Raw genomic sequence first — 24,759 nt, 5'->3', positions numbered from 1 at the left:
CCATGAATTTGGGCGGGTGCGTGTGGGCGACAGTAGTTAGACTACATGGGTCGCTTGTACCCAATGTCGTCTGTTACATGCTGTCTGAACTCATGCGGTCTAGCCTATTTACTGACTAACCTTGATTGTTACCCATGTTTGCTCACATATGTATGGAACCTGGAACACCCTACAACCGTTGTAGCCCATCGATAACCATATTGAAACCGATCTACCGCCTTGTGAGCCGGGCATGGTGGAATGGGACACTATGTCCGAGCTGTCGGCCTATACTGGGGTGACGCGCCTCCCCGTAGTGACCACAAGTGATCCCTTCTTTTCAGCACTCCCCATGTGCTTGAAGTCGGGGATGGGGAACCTAACGGGATCAAGGATCGTGGGGTCTTGACCTCACACGTTGGGGGGCCTTGGCCTCGTAACTAGTTCAGATCATTGATACGTGGGGTGTATCAGTTTCCCCAACCTGCTGGATGAATGAAATTAACTAAGAACTTTGCTAACATTATCATCGCATCACACTAGCTAGGTTGGCGACTCGGCAGGCGAGGTCGCTATGAGGGAGTGTTGGTCATACGCGATCGTTAGATGGAGTCGCTTGAGGGAATGTTGTGGCGAAGGCATGCATCATATCATCTATCATGCATATGCATTAATAAGATTAGTTATGTATTTATGAATAATTGCTTTTCATTAAGTTCATAATATAATTGATACCTGGTACAACTTAAGATTAATAGCACCCACTGAGTTAATCACTCACTCCTACTCTGGGACAGTGTTTTAAAACACCAACCAGACTCTTCAATAGTTGTAGGTAGCGATGAGTTTGAGGAGCCTGACGGTGCGAGCCTTGACGAGGAGGATGAGCCATCTTACTTCCAGCTGATGGGCAACTCTCCATCAGCTTGATAGGCAGGATCTGGATCGCTGAGCAGTGGGCTCAGCTCTATTCTTTTGGACATATTATTCTTTTTGTAGTTTTGTGGGCACGCCTTGTGCGACCCATTTATATTTTTGGACCTGTAAATATACTAGATCTCTTTCATTTCAGTAGACTTGTGTGGTTATGCTTCATGTTCCAGGATATTCCAGCTGCGCATTTAAACCTGATTAAATGCATATTAATGAAAAACGATTATAAGTGATACTCGAAAACTCGAGAGTCCAGTGTATACACGACTCCCGATTTTCAGGGCGTTACAACTTTGGTGATCTAGGTGTCGAATCCATTTGAGGACTTAATATCTTTGGTTATCTTCTCTTACTTATTAGGTGTTGGCATGTAATAACTTTGATTTACTTGATCTGGTACTTGATTTTTATTTTTTTTTAGATTTATTTTTCTGGACTAACAAACATGGTGGTATATCCGTAGTATATTAAAATATGACTTTTACAATGGCGACAACTTTTATGTAGTTAACATCTTTTATATGGTTTCACATGAACTAAATTGGTAAGTTTATTTTCTTAAGACAGATAAGACCATATAATCCGCTTGCTTGGGAGGGTACGTACTGACAACTAGATTTTGTATTCATTTCCTAGTCTATTTGTACTTTACGATACTACTTGATAGAACAATACTACATGTAAACTTTGTTTACAAATTTCTATTCCAAGATACGATCTCGTGTCAATTACGTCCATGTCATTGCAGATGGGTAAGGAGAAGTATTACGTCATCTTGGTGGGACGTAGGCCTAGAATATACATGTGTTGGGACGACGTGAGGTTGGAGGTGGAAGGATTTAGTGGAGCAAGACACTGTGCATTCAGGAACTGGAAAGAGGCAATTGCATGCTGGAACAGTCACTTCAGTAAGGCATGTGCACCGTTGAGACCTTACACGGATTCTCATGCAGTTCAGTTTGCTGTATTTTCTAATGAGCTGGACATCCGCCATTCTTCGTCATCGTCCATCTGACAAACGATACAGGCGGCATAGTCGACACCGGCCGTGGTTTCTAGGGCCGTGTCGACTGATGATTTTCCCCCATTAAACAGAGAGATATTCTGTGCCCTTCTAGTTGGCGTCGGTGTCCTTTTTCTTGCCTTCCTTATTCTTTTTAAATTCTAACCTAACACGAATGACTGTATACAAAGAATATGTCACTTCTTTCATTTCCTCTCATTTTCCCGCGCAACTTATGTTTTGACATTGTCTTTTGCTTCTCATGTTTTCATATATCTCTATTTTCGACTGTCATACACCTGTTGGGATCTATCTGTATCACACCACTGTCACATGATGTAGTCCATGCGGATACACAGGTATGTTCCATGGTGATAGTGATATTAATTGAATAAACTAGGTATTAAAGGCGCTGATGAGACATACCTCATGTGGGCCCCACACAGTTTTATGACCCCTACAATGTATGGGCATGTCCAAATATCATGTGGACCACATTACAAGAAACAATGTTGAATGAGGGTCGACCTTTAAAAACACCAGTGGGCATTGCGGCTATATCTTCATGTGGTGTGGTCCACCTGAGATAAGTCGCGCCTCCAATTTTTGGGACAACGGTGTAAGGTGATATGTCAAAATGGATGGACAGCATGGATGAAACATTTAGATCATAATGTGGTGCAGAGAGCACAGACAACCAGCCACATCATTGTCTACGGTGCATGTATGCAATCTATCCGTTGATGCGAATGGAACGCGGATTGTCTACTCCCCCTGCCACCAGCCAATGGCTGGTGGTCGGTGATTTGTGGGCCCCAACATGACTTATGTGTTTCATCCATGTCGTCCATCTATTTTTACATATCATTTTATGGTATGAGACCAAAAATGATGTATATATCAATCTCAATTGGACCACATTACAGGAAACAGTGTCGAATGAGCGTCAACCATTAAAAACCTTTTGGGGGCCATAAAAGTTTTGGATCAAGCTGATATTTTTTTCTTCCTTCATCTGTGCCTGTATGACCTAATTAACAGGTTGGATGTCAAATAAACAGTACAGTGGGCCTGAGGATGATTTTAAAGGTCGATTTCACATGCTATTATTTTCCTGTGGTGTGGTCCACCCGAGATTTTTGTGTTAGGCCCTAAAATGATCTTTAAAAATGGATGAGTGGAATGGATGAAACACATACATATGGTGGGTCCCACATATCACTGACCACCAGACACGGGGCTGGTGGCAGGGGGAGTAGCCAGTCCTTTCTCGCGTGAATGAGGTTGTAACCGTCCCTTTCTAAGTAACGTCTGTCCAAGTATATCAATCCCATGCCCGGCCAAATGCACCAGGGTTTTGAAATCCCATCCCATCCGCCCGTCCAAACATGGCAGTAGCTGGGCCGATGGATATAGCAATCCAGTGGGATTGCATGTAATCCAATGACAAACTCATTTATGACATTGAAAGCCGTGCAATCCACCCTAATACAACCCACTCCCACCTAATCCGCCCATCCAAACACGTCCTTAGTGGACTCGTGATGGATAGCTGATGTTTAAGGGGAAAAAGGCCTAAAGGATGATACTATGCATATGATCTGGGACTTACAATGGACGGTAGAAAGGAGATATAGTCGACAATTGCCGTTTATTAGAAGGTTGTGGGAAGAAAGAATGGTTAGAATTTTCTTATACTTGATAATTTGATAATCTCAAATTACGTATTTATAATTTTTGTAAAATAAAAAGTAATAGGAAATAAAAAATTATTACATATGATCATAATGTATAGGGGTGTACAAGAACCGAGCTAGCTCAGGTAGCTCGAAAAAGCTCGATTCAACTCGGTTCGAAGCTGAGTTTGAGCAGAGTCGAGCTAATTTTTTGACCTTGAAAATAAGTTCAAGTCAAGTTCGAGTTGGCCCCAGCTCGACTCGACTCGGATCGAACCTAGCTCAAATCAAACTCGAATTGAGCCAATTTGGTGACTTGGTTACTTTGATATTGATGCAACTAACCAAGTGTTTGTTGAAATGACTCAAAGAAGTGTGGCCGGTGGCAAGGAAGGTATGTATATGAAACCAACACCCTTTTTTCTTGATTTTTTATGTTGCTTGGAAGGTGTTTGATAAAATACTTGTAAAACCATTGCTACTCTCTCAAATACAATGAGATTTTGAAGGTGCAGTCTAGGTGTTTGTGAAAATGGCTCAATGGCGAACTCGGCTCGAACTCGGCCCGAGCTGCTAACCAAACTGAGTTGAGCTGGCCAGTCAGGCTCGAGGACTGAGCTGATCTGAGTTCGAGCTGAGGTCAGCTAGTGGCTGAGTCGAGCTGAGGCCAGCTCGACTCGGTTTAACTCAATGTACACCCCTAATAATGTCTATAAAGTATTATTGGCCCATTCTCAAAGTAATTGAGATTGCTGATAGGTTGTAGACAAATAACTTACAGAATATGACGAGCTTGCGTGTGGTTCTGCATTCAGCAAGCATGAAGGAACCACTAGTGGAACTTTTTAAACATAGTTTTTTTGGTAGATGAAAAATTTTTAAAAAAAATTCTTAAATGAAAAGGAGAGATAAAAAGCAGAAGATTGGGTTTGTTGGATTATAGCTGTAGATACCCTACCCAGGCTAACATCTTGAAAAGGCAAGGACAATCCGGACCATGATCAATACCCAAACCCTGAACCCTAATTCAAAACCCAAAATCCTAATCCAAATCTTAAACCTAAAACCCCACAACCTGACCCATTAGAGCTAGATCAACACAAAAACCCACCCAGTCGAACCTAGAAGCCTCAAAGAAGACTATCGGACGAACCAGTGCACCAAATGAGGCCCACACGCTCAAGCCTGACCCGGGCGGTAGTTTAATTATCGTCGGCGGTACTCTGATTACCACCGCTTGCGGGGCGAATCCTCCGAGCAATAGCTGGCCCAGCACCCGAAAATCAACTTTGACCCCCCATTCGACCTTATTTACTATTTTACCAAACCCAAGAGCCAATAGGAGTGCTCCTCATGGCGTTTCTCTCCCCTCAACCACTCACAACGTGCCACATCAGCTTTTACCCCTCCTAAACCTCACATTTGCCATAAGACCATTGGAGAAGGCTATAAATAGCCCTCTCCTCTTCACATTTCGCAACAACCACTTCACTTTCCAAGTGTGAGAGAAAGAGAAGGATAGAAGAGAAGAGAATGGGAGTGAGGGTGAGGAGGAGCTCCCAAGCCTTAAATTTTAGATTTTTTTCAGTCACCTCCTAGCCTCACCTCAACCATCTCAACCCTTAGACCTAGCCCAAAGTGGTCATGGCTTAGTCCATGTCTTAGCCTATTCAAGTTCATGCCAAAGATCTATTCATCTCATACATAAGCATTCATCATAACATTTATTTCCTTCTCAACCCTCCTGCTCCTCTAGATTTCTAGTGAACGTATGATCTGTGACTTACCATATACCGGATCTTGTCACATTAAAAATTCCTAGCGATCTAGTCCGATTTTCTTTATCTCTTTACATAAACATCATCACATCCGCCTTCTAGACACACCGTTAGACGTATGCTCTGTGGCTTGCCGAAATCTCGAATCTTGCTGCATTAGAAATCCGTGTGTGTGCCTAGTCCCATCTCAACCACAGGATACATCATCCCTTGAGATTGTTTTACCACACCAAGTAGAGACCGTACATTTGTATTGGCAAAGAGAGTGCCTAACACCTTCCCTCTTCGTAACTGAGATCCTTTACCTGGAATCCTGGATCATAGATCATGAGTCAATCTGATTAATTGGCTAGTGGCGACTCCAACATTCACAAATCAGCCAACAAACTCCCATCTACTCCAACCAAATTCACAAACATTTTTTAAATCAGCATGGGCGCCAATTTCCAATGTCCACAATAGCATTACACTGGTTTGGTTCTTTCTACTTTAGACTCCTATAGTGGTCTGGTTTTTGTGGACTTGTTTGCTTAGGTTCATATTGAACATGGTAGCTTGATAAGAGAACATTTGGAGTTTTACTGGTTCATATGAGAGAATGAGTTGAACGGTTTGTGATAATGAAATGAACTAGCCAAGTTTGGTTTATATAGGTAAAGGTGGCTGTACGGGTCATAATTGTAATGATCGTTTCTAACTGTTGGTGAGAAACTAGACGTTATTTAACATTTTCTGACCGTTTTGTATGTGGGAGACTAGCTGTATGCTAGCCGTTTATGATTATTGGGTTAGCCACTGTATCTAAACAGCTAGCCATTTATGACTGTTGGGCTAGTCACATTTTGGTTCAGGGTCATAATTGCAATGGATTGTTTCTTACTGCTGATAGCGGTGCACATGGAACCAGTAGAACTGATAAACCGGATTGGAACCAACCAACGGTTCTGAAGTGCACCGGTTTCATTTTTGGTTCCGAAAATCAGAGAACCGATTAGTTCGGTTCGGTTCTCAGTTCGGGTTATGTAGAACCGAATCGAACCGTAGAACCAACTGTGGAACGAACCCTGGAATCGGTCTATCCCAAGCAATATTTTTTAAAAAAAATAAAAATAAAAAAACCCTAATATAATAATTCTCTCTTCACACCACCCCTGGCTCCTTGCTGCCCCATTCCATTCCTCTCTCTCTCTCTCTCTCTCACTGTAACACCCTAAAAATCGGGGGCTGAGTAAAAGTCCAACTCCCGAGTTCCAACACATCACTTATACAACATATTTAATGATGGTTAAATGTTGTCTGTATTAGTGCATAAAACATGAATAAGATTAAGCCAAATCAGCAAAACATAATCCAAGGATAGTTGTAATATGCAAGCGGAAGACTGAAACAAATATATATAAGTTCACAAATTAGTATAAGTCCCCAAAGTATGTGTGCATTGCCCGGTTAATAATTACATGTTTGGTTTCAAAGTATAAAATGCCAAAATGTAATAGTCCACTACAAGTATAACCCTGAAGCCCCGCCAATCGGAGCAGTCTATGTAAACCCGCCTGAATAGTGCATATATGAGAATGCCTCCTCATCATCCTCGAAATCCGGCTTTGCCTCGCAGGCTGTGCGATCGTCTGAACCTACAATAGGGTCTGGTTGGTGTTTGAAACACCATCCTGTAACATGGGAGTGAGTGATCAACTCAGTGGAACAATAAAGCAAAGGTTAACATGTTATCAATTCAGTCAAGCAGTAATGATAAAGCAATACAATCGAACATCCCTAGATACTCTGATTAATGCAAGATGGTATGAATAAATGATGCATGCTCTCGCCTGCACTCCCTCAGCGATCTACATCTAACGGTCGCGTATGTCAGTCACTTCCTCATGCTCTCTAAAAATCGCCAAACGGCACATGCAATGTGGTGCATGAGCGTAATTACCAAGTTCTTATTAGTCCTTTTCATACAGCAGGATTGGGAAGCTAAGGTACCTCCCTTATATCAATTCTCAAACAATGATCCAATTTAGGGTCGTCAATCCTAGTAAATCTCATACGATATTATGGTTCTAGGTCGCTGCAAAAGACTCGTCACCTTATCAGTGCAGGCCTAGTGTACTTTTGTTGCTACGTAAGGGCTCATCACCTCTACGCAGTCTTAGCGTACACTCGAGGTCACTACAAAGGGCTCATCTCTCTCTCTCTCTCTCTCTCTCTCTCTCTCTCTCTCTCTCTCTCTCTCTAGACATGGGCTAGATAATTAAAAAACATGCAGTTGGTTGGATTATAAAAAGCCCAAAACCATAGAACCGATTCGGTTTTTACGGTCCGGTTCCGATTTTCCTAGAACCTTTATGAACGGTTCGATTCTAATTTCACCCTAGAACTGGACTAAACCGACCTGTGTGCACCCTTAACTGCTGGTGAGAAACCAGCCGTTATTTGACAGTTTCTAACCGTTTTGCATGTGGGAGACTAGATGCATGCTAGCTGTTTAGATACAGTGGCTAGCCATTTTATGATTGTTAGGTTAGCCACATATAGAAGTTTCTGTATGGTCTAATAAATTACTATATGAGCAGTTACACCAGGTACCTTAAATGGCTAGTTTATCTCATTTATAATGCGAAGAGGTCTTTCTTAGATCTCTTACCCACAACACTCTGAACCCAGCCACCTAACCCATCTCTCTTAGTCATTGTTGTGCTGTGAGTTGTACTTGCCTCGCGTGAGCAACCCATATGCGATATGATACGCACATGTGAAGTGCAAAGTGTACCACTAGTGCTTCTACAACCACACTGCCTCGCTCGAGCAACCCATCTTTGACACGATGCACACGTGCGAAGTGCAGAGTGCACCACTAGTGTTTCTACAGCCACATGAGATATTGTTCACAAATCCAGCCCATCCATTGTGTGTGTCCCACTTGGATGAGGGGTTAGACCAAGTTTCAGGCGCATCCAAAACTCAGGTGGCCCCCACCAAGTGCTTTTTTATGTTTTTGCCATGTATTGACATGATTTTAGATGGTATGGCCCATAGAAAATCATATGCGGCTTTTTTTTGGGATATCCTATAACCTAAAGGAAACTCATCAAATGTACAGTGTTGATGTTCAACACACATCACACACCGTTCATCATTTTTCTCAAATCTTTTTAAGGTATGAGGCAAAAAACGAGGCAGGTAGAGTCTTGAGTGGACCACAAAGTGGGGATTGAACTTCTACCATTAAAAACTTCTTGGGAGCTGGAGAAGTTTCCGATCAAGCTGATATTTGTTTTTTCACTTCATCAACGTCTACATACCTTATGAATAGGTTGGATGGTAAAAAAACATCACGGTAGCCCTCAGAAACGGTGGGTGTCATTATCACTGCAGCTTCCTTTAGTGTGGTCCACTGGAGCTATGAACCTACTTCATTTTTAGAATCATATCTTTAATAATCCCAGAAAAGTGATGAACGGCGTGGATAAAACACTTACATAACGGTGGACCCCACAGATCCCTGCCTGGATGGATAACCGTCCGGGCGAGGGTAGGACGCAATCCGCGTCCCTGCCAGGGCCGTCCATATGTAGCTAGGTCCTGGTTGGAGGGTAGTACCCAATCCGCACCCTCGAGTACAGTTGGACGGCCACGGATTTATGGTGGAAAGTGGACGGGCCTAGGCCCACTATTGTACATGGGCCTATGATTAGGACCTGATGACAAACTGCACTGGACCCGGGCAATCTGTTTTTAAGGCTGTTTCGGGACGGGTAGGCCACACCACAGGGCGTGCTGTCCAGAAACAGCATGTCCCACACGCTCACACCCTCATCTCACCGTCCATCTGTTTTGAAAGATGTGGGCCGACTGCGTTGCATGGGTTTTACCATCACCATCTAGGGCCGACATGGTATCGTGCTGTGTCTAATTGGGATCCAACCTTTTGCTTATATTGTCCAATCAGTGGATAGGATCATTTGATTGGTGTGATGATAGGGGTAGGCCACACCAACGAAGTGGCTGACTGGCTCGATTGTATGGATTGACGGGCTCATGCATTTATCAGATGTGGCTTGTGAACCTAGCTACCATCTGTTTTGAAAGATGTGGGCCCACTGCGTTGCATGGGTTTTACCCTCACCATCTAGGGCCCACATGGTATCGAGCTGTATCTAATTGGGATCCAACCTTTTGCTTATATTGTCCAATCAGTGGATAGGATCATTTGATTGGTGTGATGATAGGGGTAGGCCACACCAACGAAGTGGCTGACCGGCTCGATTGTATGGATTGACGGGCTCATGCATTTATCAGATGTGGCTTGTGAACCTAGCTACCAATCATCATTATCCGTACCTTATTTCAATCAAGAGTCTGATTCTTCCGTTTGCCACAAGCAGAAATTTTTCCTTACTTGTTGCAATATGTTTCATTTACAACATCAATGACTGCATTGAATGCAGTAGTGCCAACAATATCAGTGATGACATGGACTAATTACATTACAATAAACAGTAAATCTTTACTTATGGCAAGAAATTTTTAATTAGTTGTGATAAGCCTACATGAATCTTGTTCCCTATTTCCACTCTATCAGGAGCTAATAAGGTCACCATCCATCCATTTTTACATATCATTTTATGGTATGCGGTAAAACATGAGAGATCCAAATATAAGGTGGACCAAACCATGGTGATTAAATGCCCACCATAAAAAAGTTCTTGATGGGTATTAAAGTTTTGGATTTAGCTAATATTTATATTTTCCCTTTGTCCAGGTCTATGTGGGGAGCAGATTAGGTGAGACCTGGGCCTTGCCCAAGATGGTGCCGCCGGTACTTTGGGGTCCACCTTGTTATGTGTGTTGTGTCCATGATGTATGTCCATTTCTCTGGATCATTTTAGGGCATTATTTCAAAGTGAAGTAGATCTAATGTTCAGGTGGATCATACCATAGAAAACAATAGTGATTGATTGCCCTACCATTAAAACTTCTTAGAGAGTGCCTTACTAATTTTGTAGTGTTTCTTTGTCATGCAATTCATTGATAAGGTCACACAAGCTGGAATGATTGGATAAAACAAATATCACTTGGTCCTAAAGTTTGTAGCTCATTAATAGCTAATTACTATAGTTTCCTTTGGTGTGGTCCACCTAATAATTGGATCTGCTTCACTTTTGCCATAATGCCTTAAAATGATACGAAAAAATAGGTGGACGACATACGTACAAAATACATACATCAAGGTAGGCCCCATGGTAAGGGCTGCATCGTCTTTGGTAGGCCCAAGTCTCACTTAATCTGCTCCCGTGATCTACTCAACAGGTTGGATAGCAAATAAATATTATAGAGGACCCTAGAAAGTTTTTAATTGTGGACATTCAATAGCCACTGTTTACTATGGTGTGGTCCACCTGAGATTTGGATCTACCAATTTTTTTGGCTCATGCTCTAAAATGAACTGAATAACTGAATGTACAGCGTGGATAAGATACTTACATCACATTATCCACGTACATCACTGTTGGGCACACATAACTAATCCAACACCAACCAGTACCGAGCTCGGCACTGGAGGGGGTCACTACCGAAACCGAGTCCCATATAAGGCCATTGCGACTGTCCATATAGAGCCTCGTCTTGGATCTTTGATAGCCAATCACCCAAAAGTTACATTGGCTACCTCAACTGGACCATTGGATCAATGCCTTGCAAAAAGAACTGATTGAAAGGAGGGTAGGCAGCCGTCCAATTTTAAAAGGAAAATCATGTTGATGATATTGGTAGGATCTTCTAACTATCGAGGCTTCTTCAGCCTGGCCCCACCTACAGTTTTGCCTACAAAGTGGACAGTTGATATAAATGTGCAGACACATGTATGGTCCAGATGGCTGCCAACCAATGCCATTCCAACACGCTTGAATTTGATCAAACCAACTTAAAAACACATGTATGCCCGTTAAATGACTGCAAAGGTCTATTTTTTGGAAGCGGATTGGCTGGTGTACCACACACCAGCTATATAGCTAGTGTAGATACGTGTCGTACGAAGACGAGCGCCAAGTTTTACGAACGGTTCAAATGAGATCAGAGTTACATGGGCCCACAATGATGTATTTATTATATCCATACCGTTCATCCATTTTTTGAGATAATTTTAGAGCATTAGACAACAAATGAATCATATCCAAAGCTCAAATGGACCACACCAAAAATACCAGCGAGGATAATGATTTTCACCGATAAAAAATTTGTAGGCCCACATAACGTTAATTTTCCGTCCAATCTGTTAATAATGTCAAAAATACATATATGAAGAGGAAAAACAAACTTCATATTGATCCAAAACTTCTACGACTCTAAAAGGATTTCAATGGTATACGTGCAATCCTCCACTGTTTCTTGCAGTGTAGTCAACTTTCTGTCTTATTTTTCCACTCAAGCCTTAAGACAAGCTCGCCAAATGAATGGACAGTTTGAATATAATACATACCTCATGATGGGACCCACAGAACTTGCTGACGTGTACACAGCCAATCTGCTTCCCTATTTCTTAGGTCATCCCCACGTCATCCTGGTGTGGATTAAATAATGCATTGGTTGAATGTCAGTGGGCCCCACCGTAGAAAACAGTGGATAACCATCCAAGGTACTGGGATTCGGTAGTGACCCTCCAGTACCAAGCTCGGTACCCGTTAGTACTGGAAAAGCTCTTCGGCCCACTATGATATAATTACACCCCTGCCGTTCATTTATTTTAGAGAAAGAGAAATAAAAAATTATGCAAATGAAAGCTCAAGTTTACCAGTGGAGATAATGACTCCCCCTTCTAAAAATTCCTAGGGCCCCCCTTGGTTTTTATTTGCCATCCAACCCATTCATAAGATCACTGAGAATAGGATGAAAAAATAATTATTATCAATTTGATCCAAAACTTTTGTAGCGGCCGATAGAGTTGAGCATCAAGTCGAGTCGGACTGAGTTACAGTGGGGATAATGACTCCCCCTTCTAAAAATTCCTAGGGCCCACCTTGGTTTTTATTTGCCATCCAACCCGTTCATAAGATCACTGAGAACAGGATGAAAAAATAATAAATTATCAATTTGATCCAAAACTTTTGTAGCGGCTGATAGAGCTGGGCATCAAGTCGAGTCGGACTGAGTTAGGGCTGACCCTACTCAATCCGGTTTTCAAATAGGCTTGACCTGAACTCGATTTGACTCGGTACTGAGTCCAGCATGCCTGACTCGATCCGAGTCCGGGTCTGGCTTAGACTAATCCGAACCCAGTCAGAAGTACCGAGTCAGTTCAAGTTGACACTGAGTCGAATAGAGAGAGAGAGAGAGAGAGAGAGAGAGAGAGAGAGAGAGAGAGAGAGAGAGTGGTGGTGGTAGTGGGTGTCTGCTGGGCTTGGAAGAGAAGGATGATGAGGGTAGTGGGTGTCTGCCGGGCTTGGAAAAAAAGGATGATGAGAGAGGGAGGGAGAGAGAGAGAGAGAGAGAGTTTGGGATCAGGTCAAGGTTGGGTGCGGCGAGTAGGGTTAGAGATAGTTAAAAATTAGTTACACACACACACCTGAACCCGAGTCGAGTATGACCAAATTAAGTTAAGGGTCGAGTTACTGGGTAACTCAGACTCAACTCGGTGTGAGTTCCGATTGGGCGAAGCCTACTCAGTTAGGACCGACTCACCTATTCGGATCGAATTGAGTCAGGTTTGAACGAGTCGGATGATCAAGTCGTCCCATGCCCAACTCTAGCTGCCAACAAGTTTTCAATGGTAGATGTTTTGTAGTAGTCCACTTCAGCTCTTTATCTACCTCAATTTTCAGTCAATACTTAAAATGATCTTTCAAAATGGATGGTGGCATGGACAAAACCCATACATTATGTTGGGGCCTACAGAGCTTCGACCGGAACGGACCTCCGTGATGGAGGGGTCACTACGGAATCCGAGTCCCATCCAAAGAACTCCAAATCCCAGCTGAAGGTAGTGAGGGTGGTTGGATTGACCAACTTCACAGTGGTGTGACCTTGACAGAGGCTGGATGCCATATACAATGCCAGTGGCTCCACCTGGGGCACTGGTAGAATAACTTATTCGGACTAAAAGAAATGAATGTGAAAAAGCGAGCATATGTAGTCAATTTTCACCTTAATGAACGAGAAATCGTAAGATTTCTCCACTCGAGTGACTCCAGCATTTTTTAAGTAATAACTTCACTTATAAAAAAGAAAGAGGTTAAGCACAATTTTCACCCGTGCAAAACACTATCTAACTTACGTGAAAAAAAAAATACTTAATGGGAGTGTCTACAAGATTATTAACAAAAATTATTCAAAGGTTTTGTTTTCATAAACAAGCATCCATGATAAGAGGCTAAAATTGTTCAACCAATTTATTATGGGGATTATGACTTAACTACAAAGGATGAGTTTTGGATCAAAGTAAATAATAGGCTGGGGGGTTTCATGAGGTGCTTTTTCAGGTGGACCATTCAGATTTTTGAGTCGCATCACGTGGGATGACTTCTCAAAAAAGTTCGCGCGCAGCTGAGCATTCGGTTATATATATATAGCTCTTTTTTTTTTTTTTTTTGGGTTAGCTTGTTAGAACACACCCATGTCAGTAAACACACTCTATGTTAGATCGATACCAAGACCTCAAGTGTTGAAACAAGGTATCTCCACTCAATCTGCCAGTTGAGCTGTGGATCTGGGTGTATAGCATTGCTAAGCTTAGATGTACGTGCAATAGAAATAATACACACGCCACATTCATACCACCATAGGACCATATCATAAATCCAAGGTCCAATTCATCAATCACAACAATAACATTATATTGATGCTCTAGCTCCAGAGTCAGGTTGATTCATCTGCCACGTGGGATACAATTTGCAAAACAAATGTACAGCTTGAAATATTGGGAGGAGTTTTTTTTTTTTTCCAACCCATTCACATGTGATCCAATATTGAGGCCTAAATGTTAATGGAATTAGATTTTCCTTTTGAAGAAACATATAAGAGGGTCGGACTAACCAGATGGATGGATCAGATCTCTGACATATATGCCATGCTGGCACATGTGTGGCATGTACCCTTGCATTAGTGCATGCATATGTGCTCAGGTTTGCTCGTAGAATAACACAGCTATGCCTGACGTGAGTAGCACCAACCTTCTACTATAAATACTCATCCATCATAAGTTCCTAATAATAGAGTATAAGCAACAGCAGACATGGCCACACATAAATCTCTCTCCCTTTCTTTTCTCATCTTTTTACTGCCCTTTCTTTCTTCCCATATAACTCCATTTACAACGGCAGCACCAGCACCGACACTCTCAGAAACAGAGGCTCCGTTGAAATGGAAAGCTAGCCTCTCACCAGCACAAGCTCTCCATCATGGTCGCTTCCTGCTGCTAATGCTACCACCAACACAATCCCTCCATGCAAATGGATTGGAATCTCATGCAATGGTTTTGGAAGGGTAATAGGGATAAGCTAACCAAGTGCAAGCTTGCAAGGTAAGATTGATAACTTGAGCTTCCTATCATTTCCAAACCTCTTTCATCTCAATCTCAATAACAACAACCTCACTGGAACCATCCCAACCCATATTGGCACTCTTTACAAACTCACATCCCTCAATCTGTCCAAAAATAAAATAAGTGGATCAATACCTCTAGAAATAGGAAATCTTGTAAATTTGAATGAGCTAGACTTGTCCATTAACCATCCAACAGGTTCCATCCCTTCCACTTTAGGTAACTTGACAAAGTTTTCCATCTTGTTCTTGGACCATAATCAAATATTAGGCTCCTTTCCTCCACAGATTGGGAATCTGCACGATCTTATTCAATTGAAGTTGTCCCAAAACAATCTGACTGGTCCAATCTCTCCTGTTAAAATTTGAGCAACCTTGAGACACAAACGCCTCAAGTTTGGAATTAAATAGAATGTTGTTGTTTGAAAGGTCTCGATGGACAATCGGCATGGTGCATATATGATAAAGCATGGGCCACACCTTTAATAACCTTCACCCTTAGAGTCCAATCCAACTGTGCAGCTCCTTTGTCGTTGCTTAGGATACTAGTCAAGCTTCCCCTTTTCATGTACTCGTAGACTAGAAACGAGCATCAAGCATGAGAACAGAAGCCATAAAGCTTCACAATATTGCGATGACGGATTTCTGTTAATGCTCGTATCTCATTCCTAAAACTTCTTTGATCTGATTGATCCCCACTTTCAAGTAGGGGAAGTTTCTTTACTGCCACTACTTGGCCCGTTGGTAAATTTGTTTTGTAAACTTTCCTATACCCTCCAATTCCAATGCAGTATTTCTCATCAAAATCTTCTGTTGCTTCTACGATGTCTTCAAACGTGGCAATTCCATCATAATTCTATATTGAAAATGGATTTTTGTTGTTCCTTTCAAAAACTCATTTCTCTATATTTCTTGTTCTTTGGTAATAAAGGGAAAAAATGCCGATGATTATAGATAAAAGAAACAAAGCCACCAAGAGATAAAGAATAATAAGAATCACCAATTTGTGGCCTTTTCGTGCATTACCATGACTTACTGAAGAGGTATTGCAAGGTTGCAAACCATGCACTTCACCACGTAAATATTTATTTTTTATGAATGCCTCTGCAGTAGCGTTCTGAAAGGCTCTGCTATTGGGCAGAGGACCTTCCAAAGCATTATATGAAAAATCAATAGATCACAGGGTTCGAGTACCCACCTGTGCGTGTGTGGGGTGTGTGCACATGTGTAAGCATGTGTGTGTGGGGTGTGTGTAAAAAAATAAAAATAAAATTAATACACATGCCACATACATACCACCATAGTACAATATCATAAATCCGAGGTCCAATTCATCAATCACAACAATAACATTATATTGATGCTCTAGCTCTAGAGTCAGGTTGATTCATTTGCCAAGTGGGATACAATTTGCAAAACAAATGTACAGCCTGAAATATTGGGATGAGTGTTTTTTTTTTCCCCAACCCATTCACATGTGATCCAATATTGAGGCCTAGATGTTAGTGGAATTAGATTTTCTTTTTGGAGAAACATATAAGAGGGTCGGACTAACCAGATGGATGGATCAGATCTCTTACATATATGCCATGCTGGCACATGTGTGGCGTGTACCCTTGCTTTAGTGCATGCATGTGTGCTCAGGTATGCTCGTAGAACAACACAGCTATGCCTGACGTGAGTAGCACCAACCTTCTACTATAAATACCCATCCATCATAAGTTCCTAATGCCACACATAAATCTCTCTCCCTTTCTTTTCTCATCTTTTTACTACCCTTTCTTTCTTCCCATATAACTTCATTTACAACGGCAGCACCAGCACCGACACTCTCAGAAACAGAAGCTCTGATGAAATGGAAAGCTAGCCTCTCACCAGCACAAGCTCTCCATTCATGGTCGCTTCCTGCTGCTAATGCTACCACCAACACAATCTCTCCATGCAAATGGATTGGAATCTCATGCAATGGTTTTGGAAGGGTAATAGGGATAAGCTAACCAAGTGCAGGCTTGCAAGGTAAGCTTGATAACTTGAGCTTCCTATCATTTCCAAACCTCTTTCATCTCAATCTCAATAACAACAACCTCACTGGAACCATCCCAACCCATATTGGCACTCTTTACAAACCCACATCCCTCAAATCTGTCCAAAAATAAAATAAGTGGATCAATACCTCTGGAAATAGGAAATCTTGTAAATTTGAATGAGCTAGACTTGTCCATTAACCATCTAATAGGTTCCATCCCTTCCACTTTAGGTAACTTGATAAAGCTTTCCATCTTGTTCTTGGACCAAAATCAAATATCAGGCTCCTTTCCTCCACAGATTGGGAATCTGCAAGATCTCATTCAATTGAAGTTGTCCCAAAACAATCTGACTGGTCCAATCCCTCCTGTTTTAGGTAATTTGAGCAACCTTGGGATTTTGCATCTCTGCAATAACCAATTTTCTGATTCAATTCCACCAGAAATAGGGAATTTGGTTAATCTCAAGGAGCTTGACATGTCCAGTAACGTTTTAACAGGTTCTATCTCTTCGATTTTAGGGAAGTTGTCCATGCTCACTGTTCTTCATCTGTTTGAAAATGAATTATCTGGTTTTATTCCTTCAGAGATAGGAAATCTAAAGAATCTGGTTGAGCTAGAATTGTACAAAAACAATCTGCTTGGTCCAATCCCACCTGCTTTAGGTAATTTGAGCAACCTTGCACTTTTATATCTCCACAACAACCAAGTTTCTGGTTCAATTCCACTAGAAATAGGAAATCTTGTTAATCTCAAGGAGCTCGACATGTCAAATAGCCTTGTAATAGGTTCTATCCCTTCGACTTTAGGGAACTTGACCATGCTCACAATTTTGTATTTAAAAGAAAATCAGATTTCAGGCCCAATTCCCGCAGAATTAGCGCATCTCAAGAATTTGGTTAGGATGATATTGGAGCGTAACAATCTGACTGGTCCAATCCCACCTGCTTTCAGAAACTTGACCAAACTTACTTTTTTGTCGATGATTTACTGTCAGTTATCTGGTTCCTTGCCTCAAGAAATGACAAACATGACAAATCTTTCTCATCTCCACTTGGGTGACAACAACTTCTCTGGTTATTTGCCTCAGCTATGCCAAGGTGGATCACTTCAAGTATTCCCGCATTAAACAACAATTTTACTGGTGATATTCCTAGAAGCTTCAGAAACTGCACTAGCTTAACAAGATTGCGACTCAATAGAAACCGATTAACTGCAAATGTATCAGAAGCCTTTGGTGTATACCCACATCTTAAATTCATGGATGTCAGTAACAATATGTTGTTTGGTGAACTCTCGCCGAACTGGGGTGAATGCCGAAACTTGACAATGCTACAATTCTCTGGGAACATGATCACTGGTAGAATTCCTCCTGAGATTGGCAGATGACGCAGCTAGGAGTGCTTGGTCTTTCTTCGAATCATCTAGTAGGACAGATTCCAAAGGAATTTGGGAGGCTGACTTCTTTGTTCAACTTGAATTTAAATGATAACCAGCTTTTTGGTCAGGTACCACAAGAGATTGGAAACCTAACCAATTTGAAGGTTCTTGACTTGTCAATGAATCACCCAAGTGGTCCAATACCACCTCATTTATGGGATTGCTCCAAACTCCTGTATCTGAAATTGAGCGAAAATGTTTTGAATGAAAGCATTCCTTTTCAGATCGGTTACCTCGTATACCTACAAGTCCTATTAGATCTAAGTCATAACTCCCTCAATGGAGAAATTTCAGCACAAATTGCCAAATTGATTAGGCTGGAAAAGTTAAACCTCTCCCACAATATGTTGTCAGGCTCCATTCTGCCTTCTTTTGAAATGATGGTCAGCTTGCAATCCATTGATTTTTCGTATAATGCTTTGGAAGGTCCTCTGCCCAATAGCAGAGCCTTTCAGAACGCTAGTGCAGAGGCATTCATAAAAAAATAAAGATTTATGTGGTGAAGTGCAAGGTTTGCAACCTTGCAATACCTCTTCAGTACGTCATGACAATGCACGAAAAGGCCACAAATTGACAATCCTCATTATTCTTCTTCTCTTGGTAGCTTTGTTTCTTTTATTTGTAATCATCGGCATTTCTTCCCTTTATTACTAAAGAAAAAGAAATATAGAAAAAGGGGTTCTTGAAAGGAGCAGCAAAAATCCATTTTCAATATGAAATTATGATGGGATTGCCACGTTTGAAGACATCGTAGAAGCAACGGAGGGTTTTGATGAGAAATACTGCATTGGAATTGGAGGGTATGGGAAAGTTTACAAAGCAAATCTACCAACGGGCCAGGTAATGACAGTAAAGAAACTTCACCTACTTGAAATTGGGGATCAATCAGATCAAAAAAGTTTTAGAAATGAGATACGAGCATTAACAGAAATCCGTCATCGCAACATTGTGAAGCTTTATGGCTTTTGTTCCCATGCTCGATGCTCGTTTCTAGTCTACGAGTACATGGAAAGAGGAAGCTTAGCTAGTATCCTAAGCAACGACAAAGGAGTTGCACAGTTGCATTGGACTCTAAGGGTGAAGGTTATTAAAGGTGTGGCCCATGCTTTATCTTATATGCACCATGATTGCATCATGCCGATTGTCCATCGAGACCTTTCAAGCAACAACATTCTATTTAATTCCGAACTTGAGGCATTTGTCTCTGACTTCGGCATTGCACGATTGCTGATACCGGGTTCATCCAATTGGACTATGCTCGCAGGCACACATGGTTATGTCGCTCCAAGTTAGTTGCTAGTATATTCACTATTTAAGAATGATTGAAAATGCTCATTACTTCTAGCATATACAAGTAAATGTAAGAAATGATGCATCAGGAAATGTGGTATCCTGTAAGGCTCTGCCAAGAGATCCAAGAGAATGGTTGGCTCTATGATCCACACCGTCAATGGGATGTTTGGCATAGTGAATGCCCCATTCAACAAACAAGTTCCAAGATTGGAAAATCCTAGCCATTGAATGTATGCTTATTGATGTTCACAATTGCTTCTTCTTTTTTTTTTAACTTCGACCATAGATGTTGACCACCAAAATGGTTAGGATCACCAATTAGGAGAATTAGTAATGCATGTGCCATCTAAATCACGACGCACTATATCAATGGTTTGGATCTTGGATCCATGGACCTGCCAGTACAAACTTAAATCCTGAGTAGAACATCATAGAAACTCTTGGGTGGAGCATGTTTGTTGGTTCTTTCCTTTGCTTCCCATACGTTTAGAGAGATAGATATTTAGAGAGAGAGAGAGAAAGAGAGAGAGAGAGAGAGAGAGAGAGAGAGAGAGAGATTTGGTTTGTGGGTCTAGAATATTTATACAAGTAATTATGCTAGATCCATTTTAATATTAGCAAACAATGCCCATATCACCCAATCCTTGTAGCTACAATGACACCTATACATGCTGATGACCAGACATAATGATTAAGCTAGTCCCTTATCAATGGGGCTGATGGGTGGACCATCCCGACATTTTAGCAAGATCATCCGAAAGTTTGATCCATCTTATGCATGTCCCAGTTGTACCACATGCATCTCGGTTGGCATATGGGCAGTTAGTAAGCACAAAAACTTAGAAGATATGAAACCTAGCTTGAGAAACCTAGGTGAGTTTTGATATATGGTTAAGGGTTTAGGCATTGATGATTAACAAAGAGAAAAGAACATGATTCAACTATCTTCTTTCTTGCAGAGCTTGCATATACAATGAGGGTTACTGAAAAATGCGATGTATATAGCTTTGGTGTTGTGGCACTTGAAGTGAATATGGGAAGGCATCCTGGGGAGCTCATCTCCTCTTTGTCATCATCAAGTAGTCAAGAAACACTGTTAAAGGATATTTTGGACCAGCGTCTCTTAGATCCAATGGCTGAGGCTGCACAGGAAGCCATATTTGTGGTGTCCATTGCAATTGCATGCATTTCGCCGGATCCAGACTCTTGACCAACCATGCACTACGTGGCTCAGGAGCTATCTATTGGTGGGCCTTCTTTCTCTTTAGCACCACTCCATGAACTTACATTATGTCAACTGATGGATCTCAAGGTATGATTGGGTGGATGAAAATCATCCAGGTTGTGGGCGTGTAGTGGAAAGAACATTATTACTATGTGTTTATTGTATGAAAATCATTGAGTACAAAGAAGGGTTTTTTTTTTTTTTTTTTGATATGTACATAGTTCAGAGTGTGGAAACGATGTGTATCTAGAATGTAGATTTTTAAGATTGTGATCAAAATCCAAATGTAATAAAAGTAGGTTGAAAGAATAAATATGGTTTCTTGTATGATGGTTATCTTTTAACTGAAGATTTTCAAGCCAAAGAATTTACCTTTTAGGAATCACAATCCTCTTTTGTGATACCAGTTTTGTACTATTTTATTATCAAAAGTAGAATAATGGGTTTATTTATTTGCAAGAGAAGCTATACATTGTGGCTTCTTTAATTAAAAGAGAAAAGAGCTGAAAAGAAAAAGGAACAAATTCACACTCTATCAATGTGACTTGTTGAGAAACAAACCTAATTTTGTAGTTGCACAAGCAAGCAAGGCTATTGCTATAAGAAAATTCATTATTGTGAAAATGTTCAGAAAAGAACAAAGCTAAAAGTTTAAAGAGAGTGTACTAGAAGGTTCATAAAGTTAAATTCATATGAAAATATATATAAATAGTTAAAGTGTGTAGAAAGTTATCAAATAAGAAGAGAAGTGTGCAGAAAGGTGCCTAAGTTCCTAGGGGCCTCATTGTGATGTATCAAGTAAAAAATACTTAATAGAAGTGAGATTCTTCCACCATTTCTTCGTCCTTCTTCCTCTTATCCCACTTCTTACTTGTGTGAGAGTGTGAGTGTCAAAGGCCTATTTGCATACAAGATAACTCACAATGGGCGTATTGTAGCTCAAACCAAAGTGCCTACCTAATCTGCTCAATTCTATAAGGGCATAAGGAATAGCCTAAGCCTTTCTTTACATGCAACCGATGTTAAGAGGTCCAAAACTGTCATGAAGAGGTCCTCATGTTGCATGGATATATCCCAAAATTTGCATAACTTGGATAAGCCTCCTTACCTTCGGAATAAAGGAAATTTTATTTTATTTTCCTAAAAGAGGAGGCACTCTGAAGAACTTCAATTGGCCTTGTTGCGACCATCTTCTTTCTCCTTGTGAAGTCCTTCAATAATAAATAGAGTTGTTAGTGGAGAGGTCTGCCCATCACCTACCTCCCATTTTTTTCATGTCTCCATGCTTCTCTTAAGAGTTGGAGTCCATGCGATTCTATGGTTTCTAACCGACTGTAGATTTTGGGCTTTCATCGGCTAGCGGCAACTCCAATCAAACATGTCACATCTGAATCAATACTACACCTTATCTATGCATCAAGCAAGAATCCAAGCGAAATAGAGCAGACAAGGAAGTGGACATGTGCTCGCACATTGTTCATAGTATGTTAATACTAACACTAACTTGACTTGGTGTGAATAGATGTTAAGCAGCAGCAATGTAACTTATAGTGCTTAGAGAGCATAAGAGCATTTTTCATTTAGTATTTTTTTTTCTTCAGAAATCCCCCTTGGAGTGAGTGTATCCAAAGGAGCCCTCAACTAAGAGTACAAGTGGCAATGGACCATGTTTGGGTGGGTCAAGCTAGGCCCGACCCTGGCCTGACACTTGATACCCAAGGTTTGAACCTAACATAGGCCTAGCACAAGTCCAAGTCTGAGCCCCAAAAAATTTGGTTGGGTCCAGGCCTAATTCAGTCTTGCCCAAAAATTAATAAGAATACATATTTCCCACTTTAATGTTCCTAATCTATCCATTGACGAGGTAAGACAAATAAGAATAAAGAAATAACCACTTTAAGGGTCGTTTGGATGCCTGAGACTTTTGTAAAATGTAACTTACTTGTAAGTTACTTATATGTGGTGTTTGGGGGAGAAATTTTACAGGCAAGTTTCTCAACCTATAACTAAGTTCAAGGAAAATCTGCAAGAAAAGTTACAAGGTAAAGAGTTATGTTTTCACTCACGGGGAACTTTCTAATGGGCCAGTGGATTTTATTTTTATTTTTATTTTTTGAATTTGAAAAAGAAAGGGAGAAACACGGTTGCATCCATTAAAGGACCACCTAATGGGTCAAAGATGCAATAAAAGCTCCTTAATGCTCTTCTGAAGAAACTGAGGCAACCATTGGAGGAACCACTAGCCGGTTGGTGGGCTCTCTCTCTCTCTCTCTCTCTCTCTCTCTCTCTCTCTCTCTCTCTCTCTCTCCAATACATAGGTGACCTAATCTCCCTTTTTGCCTCTCAGCCAGGGTCCAATTGACGAATGCGGATTGTATGTGTTATATCCATGACATTCATCCGCTTTGCCAGTTCATTTTTTAGCATGGGCCAAACTATCAAGCTGAAAATCTCAAATAGGCCACAACACAGGAAACAACTTTTACTAAATATCGACCATTAAAAGATTCTTAAGGGTCACAGAAGTTTTGGATCAGATTGATATTTTGTGTTTTCCTTTCCTCCCGGTCCACATTATAAGTATTTTGAATACATGGACAATTCATCTATAAGGGCTTGACAAAATGACATACTTTGTACCAAGCTTTTTATTGTGTCAATCAGATTTTTTAATGATTCTCTACTTGAAGCTCTTCTTGATGTGAATATTCAACTACTTACTTGCAACTGACTTATAAGTTATCTAAACACAAAAACTAACTTAACTGCAAGTAACTTACAACTTACGTCCAAATAGAATTATATATAAGTTAGTTTCACTTGTAAGTAATTTACCTATAACTTACAATATAAAAAACTTACAGCATACAAACACGCACTTAGAGGCATGAAACCAGTGGAATGGATTCAATATAGATGAGTAGCCTAATGGAGGATTAGAAATTGCATTGTAGTAAATATATTTACGTACATATACCTCAGTGGGCCTTATTTCCAAGATACGCATCTCTTTGATGAGACCCAAAGCCTCGTTGAAGAACTGACTCCTGATGTAGATTCCAATTATAATACTTCATGAGACTACATCTCTTTCAGGCATTTTATCAAACATGTTGCGGGCAGATTCTCTGCCAATGCATTATGTAGGTAAATGTTCCAATCAAGCTCAGCTTTCAATCCTTTCCTTGTCCTATCTCAGATTGGCGGCCAAAGGCTATCAGGATCGACGACAATGTGAAATTATCGGCAAAGATGGCCGCGGCACGCAAGTAGGCGTAAACATGCGTGCATAAACGTTGATCACCTAATTGGGTTTGTTGTGGTTGATGTAAGATGTGATGATGAAGTTGAATTGTGTGGGTTGGGGTTGGATCATGTCGTCGGGGGTGATCGGACGGCTGGGATTGAGATTGGTCTTGATCATGTAGGCGTGGATTTGGTTGGTATGGTCCAGGGTGGTGGAGAAGGGTTTTGTTTTGGTTTGAAATTTGGAGGGAAACCTTTGAGGTTTTTGAATTTGAATGGGATGAGGGAGGAGAGGTGGGCCTTGTTGGGGGACTAGCTCCTTAAATAGCATGGCAGCAAAATGACATGGCTGGTGTACCCCACACTAGCTATATAGCTGATGTATTGACGTCAGCAAGTCCTGTGGGTCCCATCATGATGTATGTGTTATATCCAAACCGTCCATCCATTTGGCGAGATGGTCCTAATGTTTGAGCCGAAAAATAAGGTAGATAGAAAGATTAAGTGGACCACACTGAAAAAAGCAATAGGGGATTGAACATCTACCATTGAAATCCTTTTGGGCTTACAGAAGTTTTGGATTAATATGAAATTTGTTTTTACTCTTCATTCATGTATTTGT

The 24,759-nt window shown here is 41.0% G+C and overlaps 1 protein-coding gene across 1 annotated transcript; it reads left to right on the top strand.

Annotated features, from left to right (window-relative positions):
- Positions 1–16,923: 16,923 nt before the first annotated feature.
- LOC131231560 (MDIS1-interacting receptor like kinase 2-like) lies at positions 16,924–21,306 on the top strand. Its single transcript, XM_058227789.1, has 2 exons — positions 16,924–19,661; positions 20,626–21,306. The coding sequence occupies exons 1-2, from the start codon at positions 19,217–19,219 to the stop codon at positions 20,874–20,876; spliced, it is 696 nt and encodes a 231-aa protein (XP_058083772.1). The 5' UTR covers positions 16,924–19,216; the 3' UTR covers positions 20,877–21,306.
- Positions 21,307–24,759: the final 3,453 nt, after the last annotated feature.

The sequence above is a fragment of the Magnolia sinica genome, chromosome 17 (genome assembly GCF_029962835.1).
Source record: "Magnolia sinica isolate HGM2019 chromosome 17, MsV1, whole genome shotgun sequence".
Taxonomy (NCBI): Eukaryota; Viridiplantae; Streptophyta; class Magnoliopsida; order Magnoliales; family Magnoliaceae; genus Magnolia; species Magnolia sinica.
Note: the sequence above shows the minus strand (reverse complement) of the source record. Positions and strands in the feature narration are given on the sequence as shown.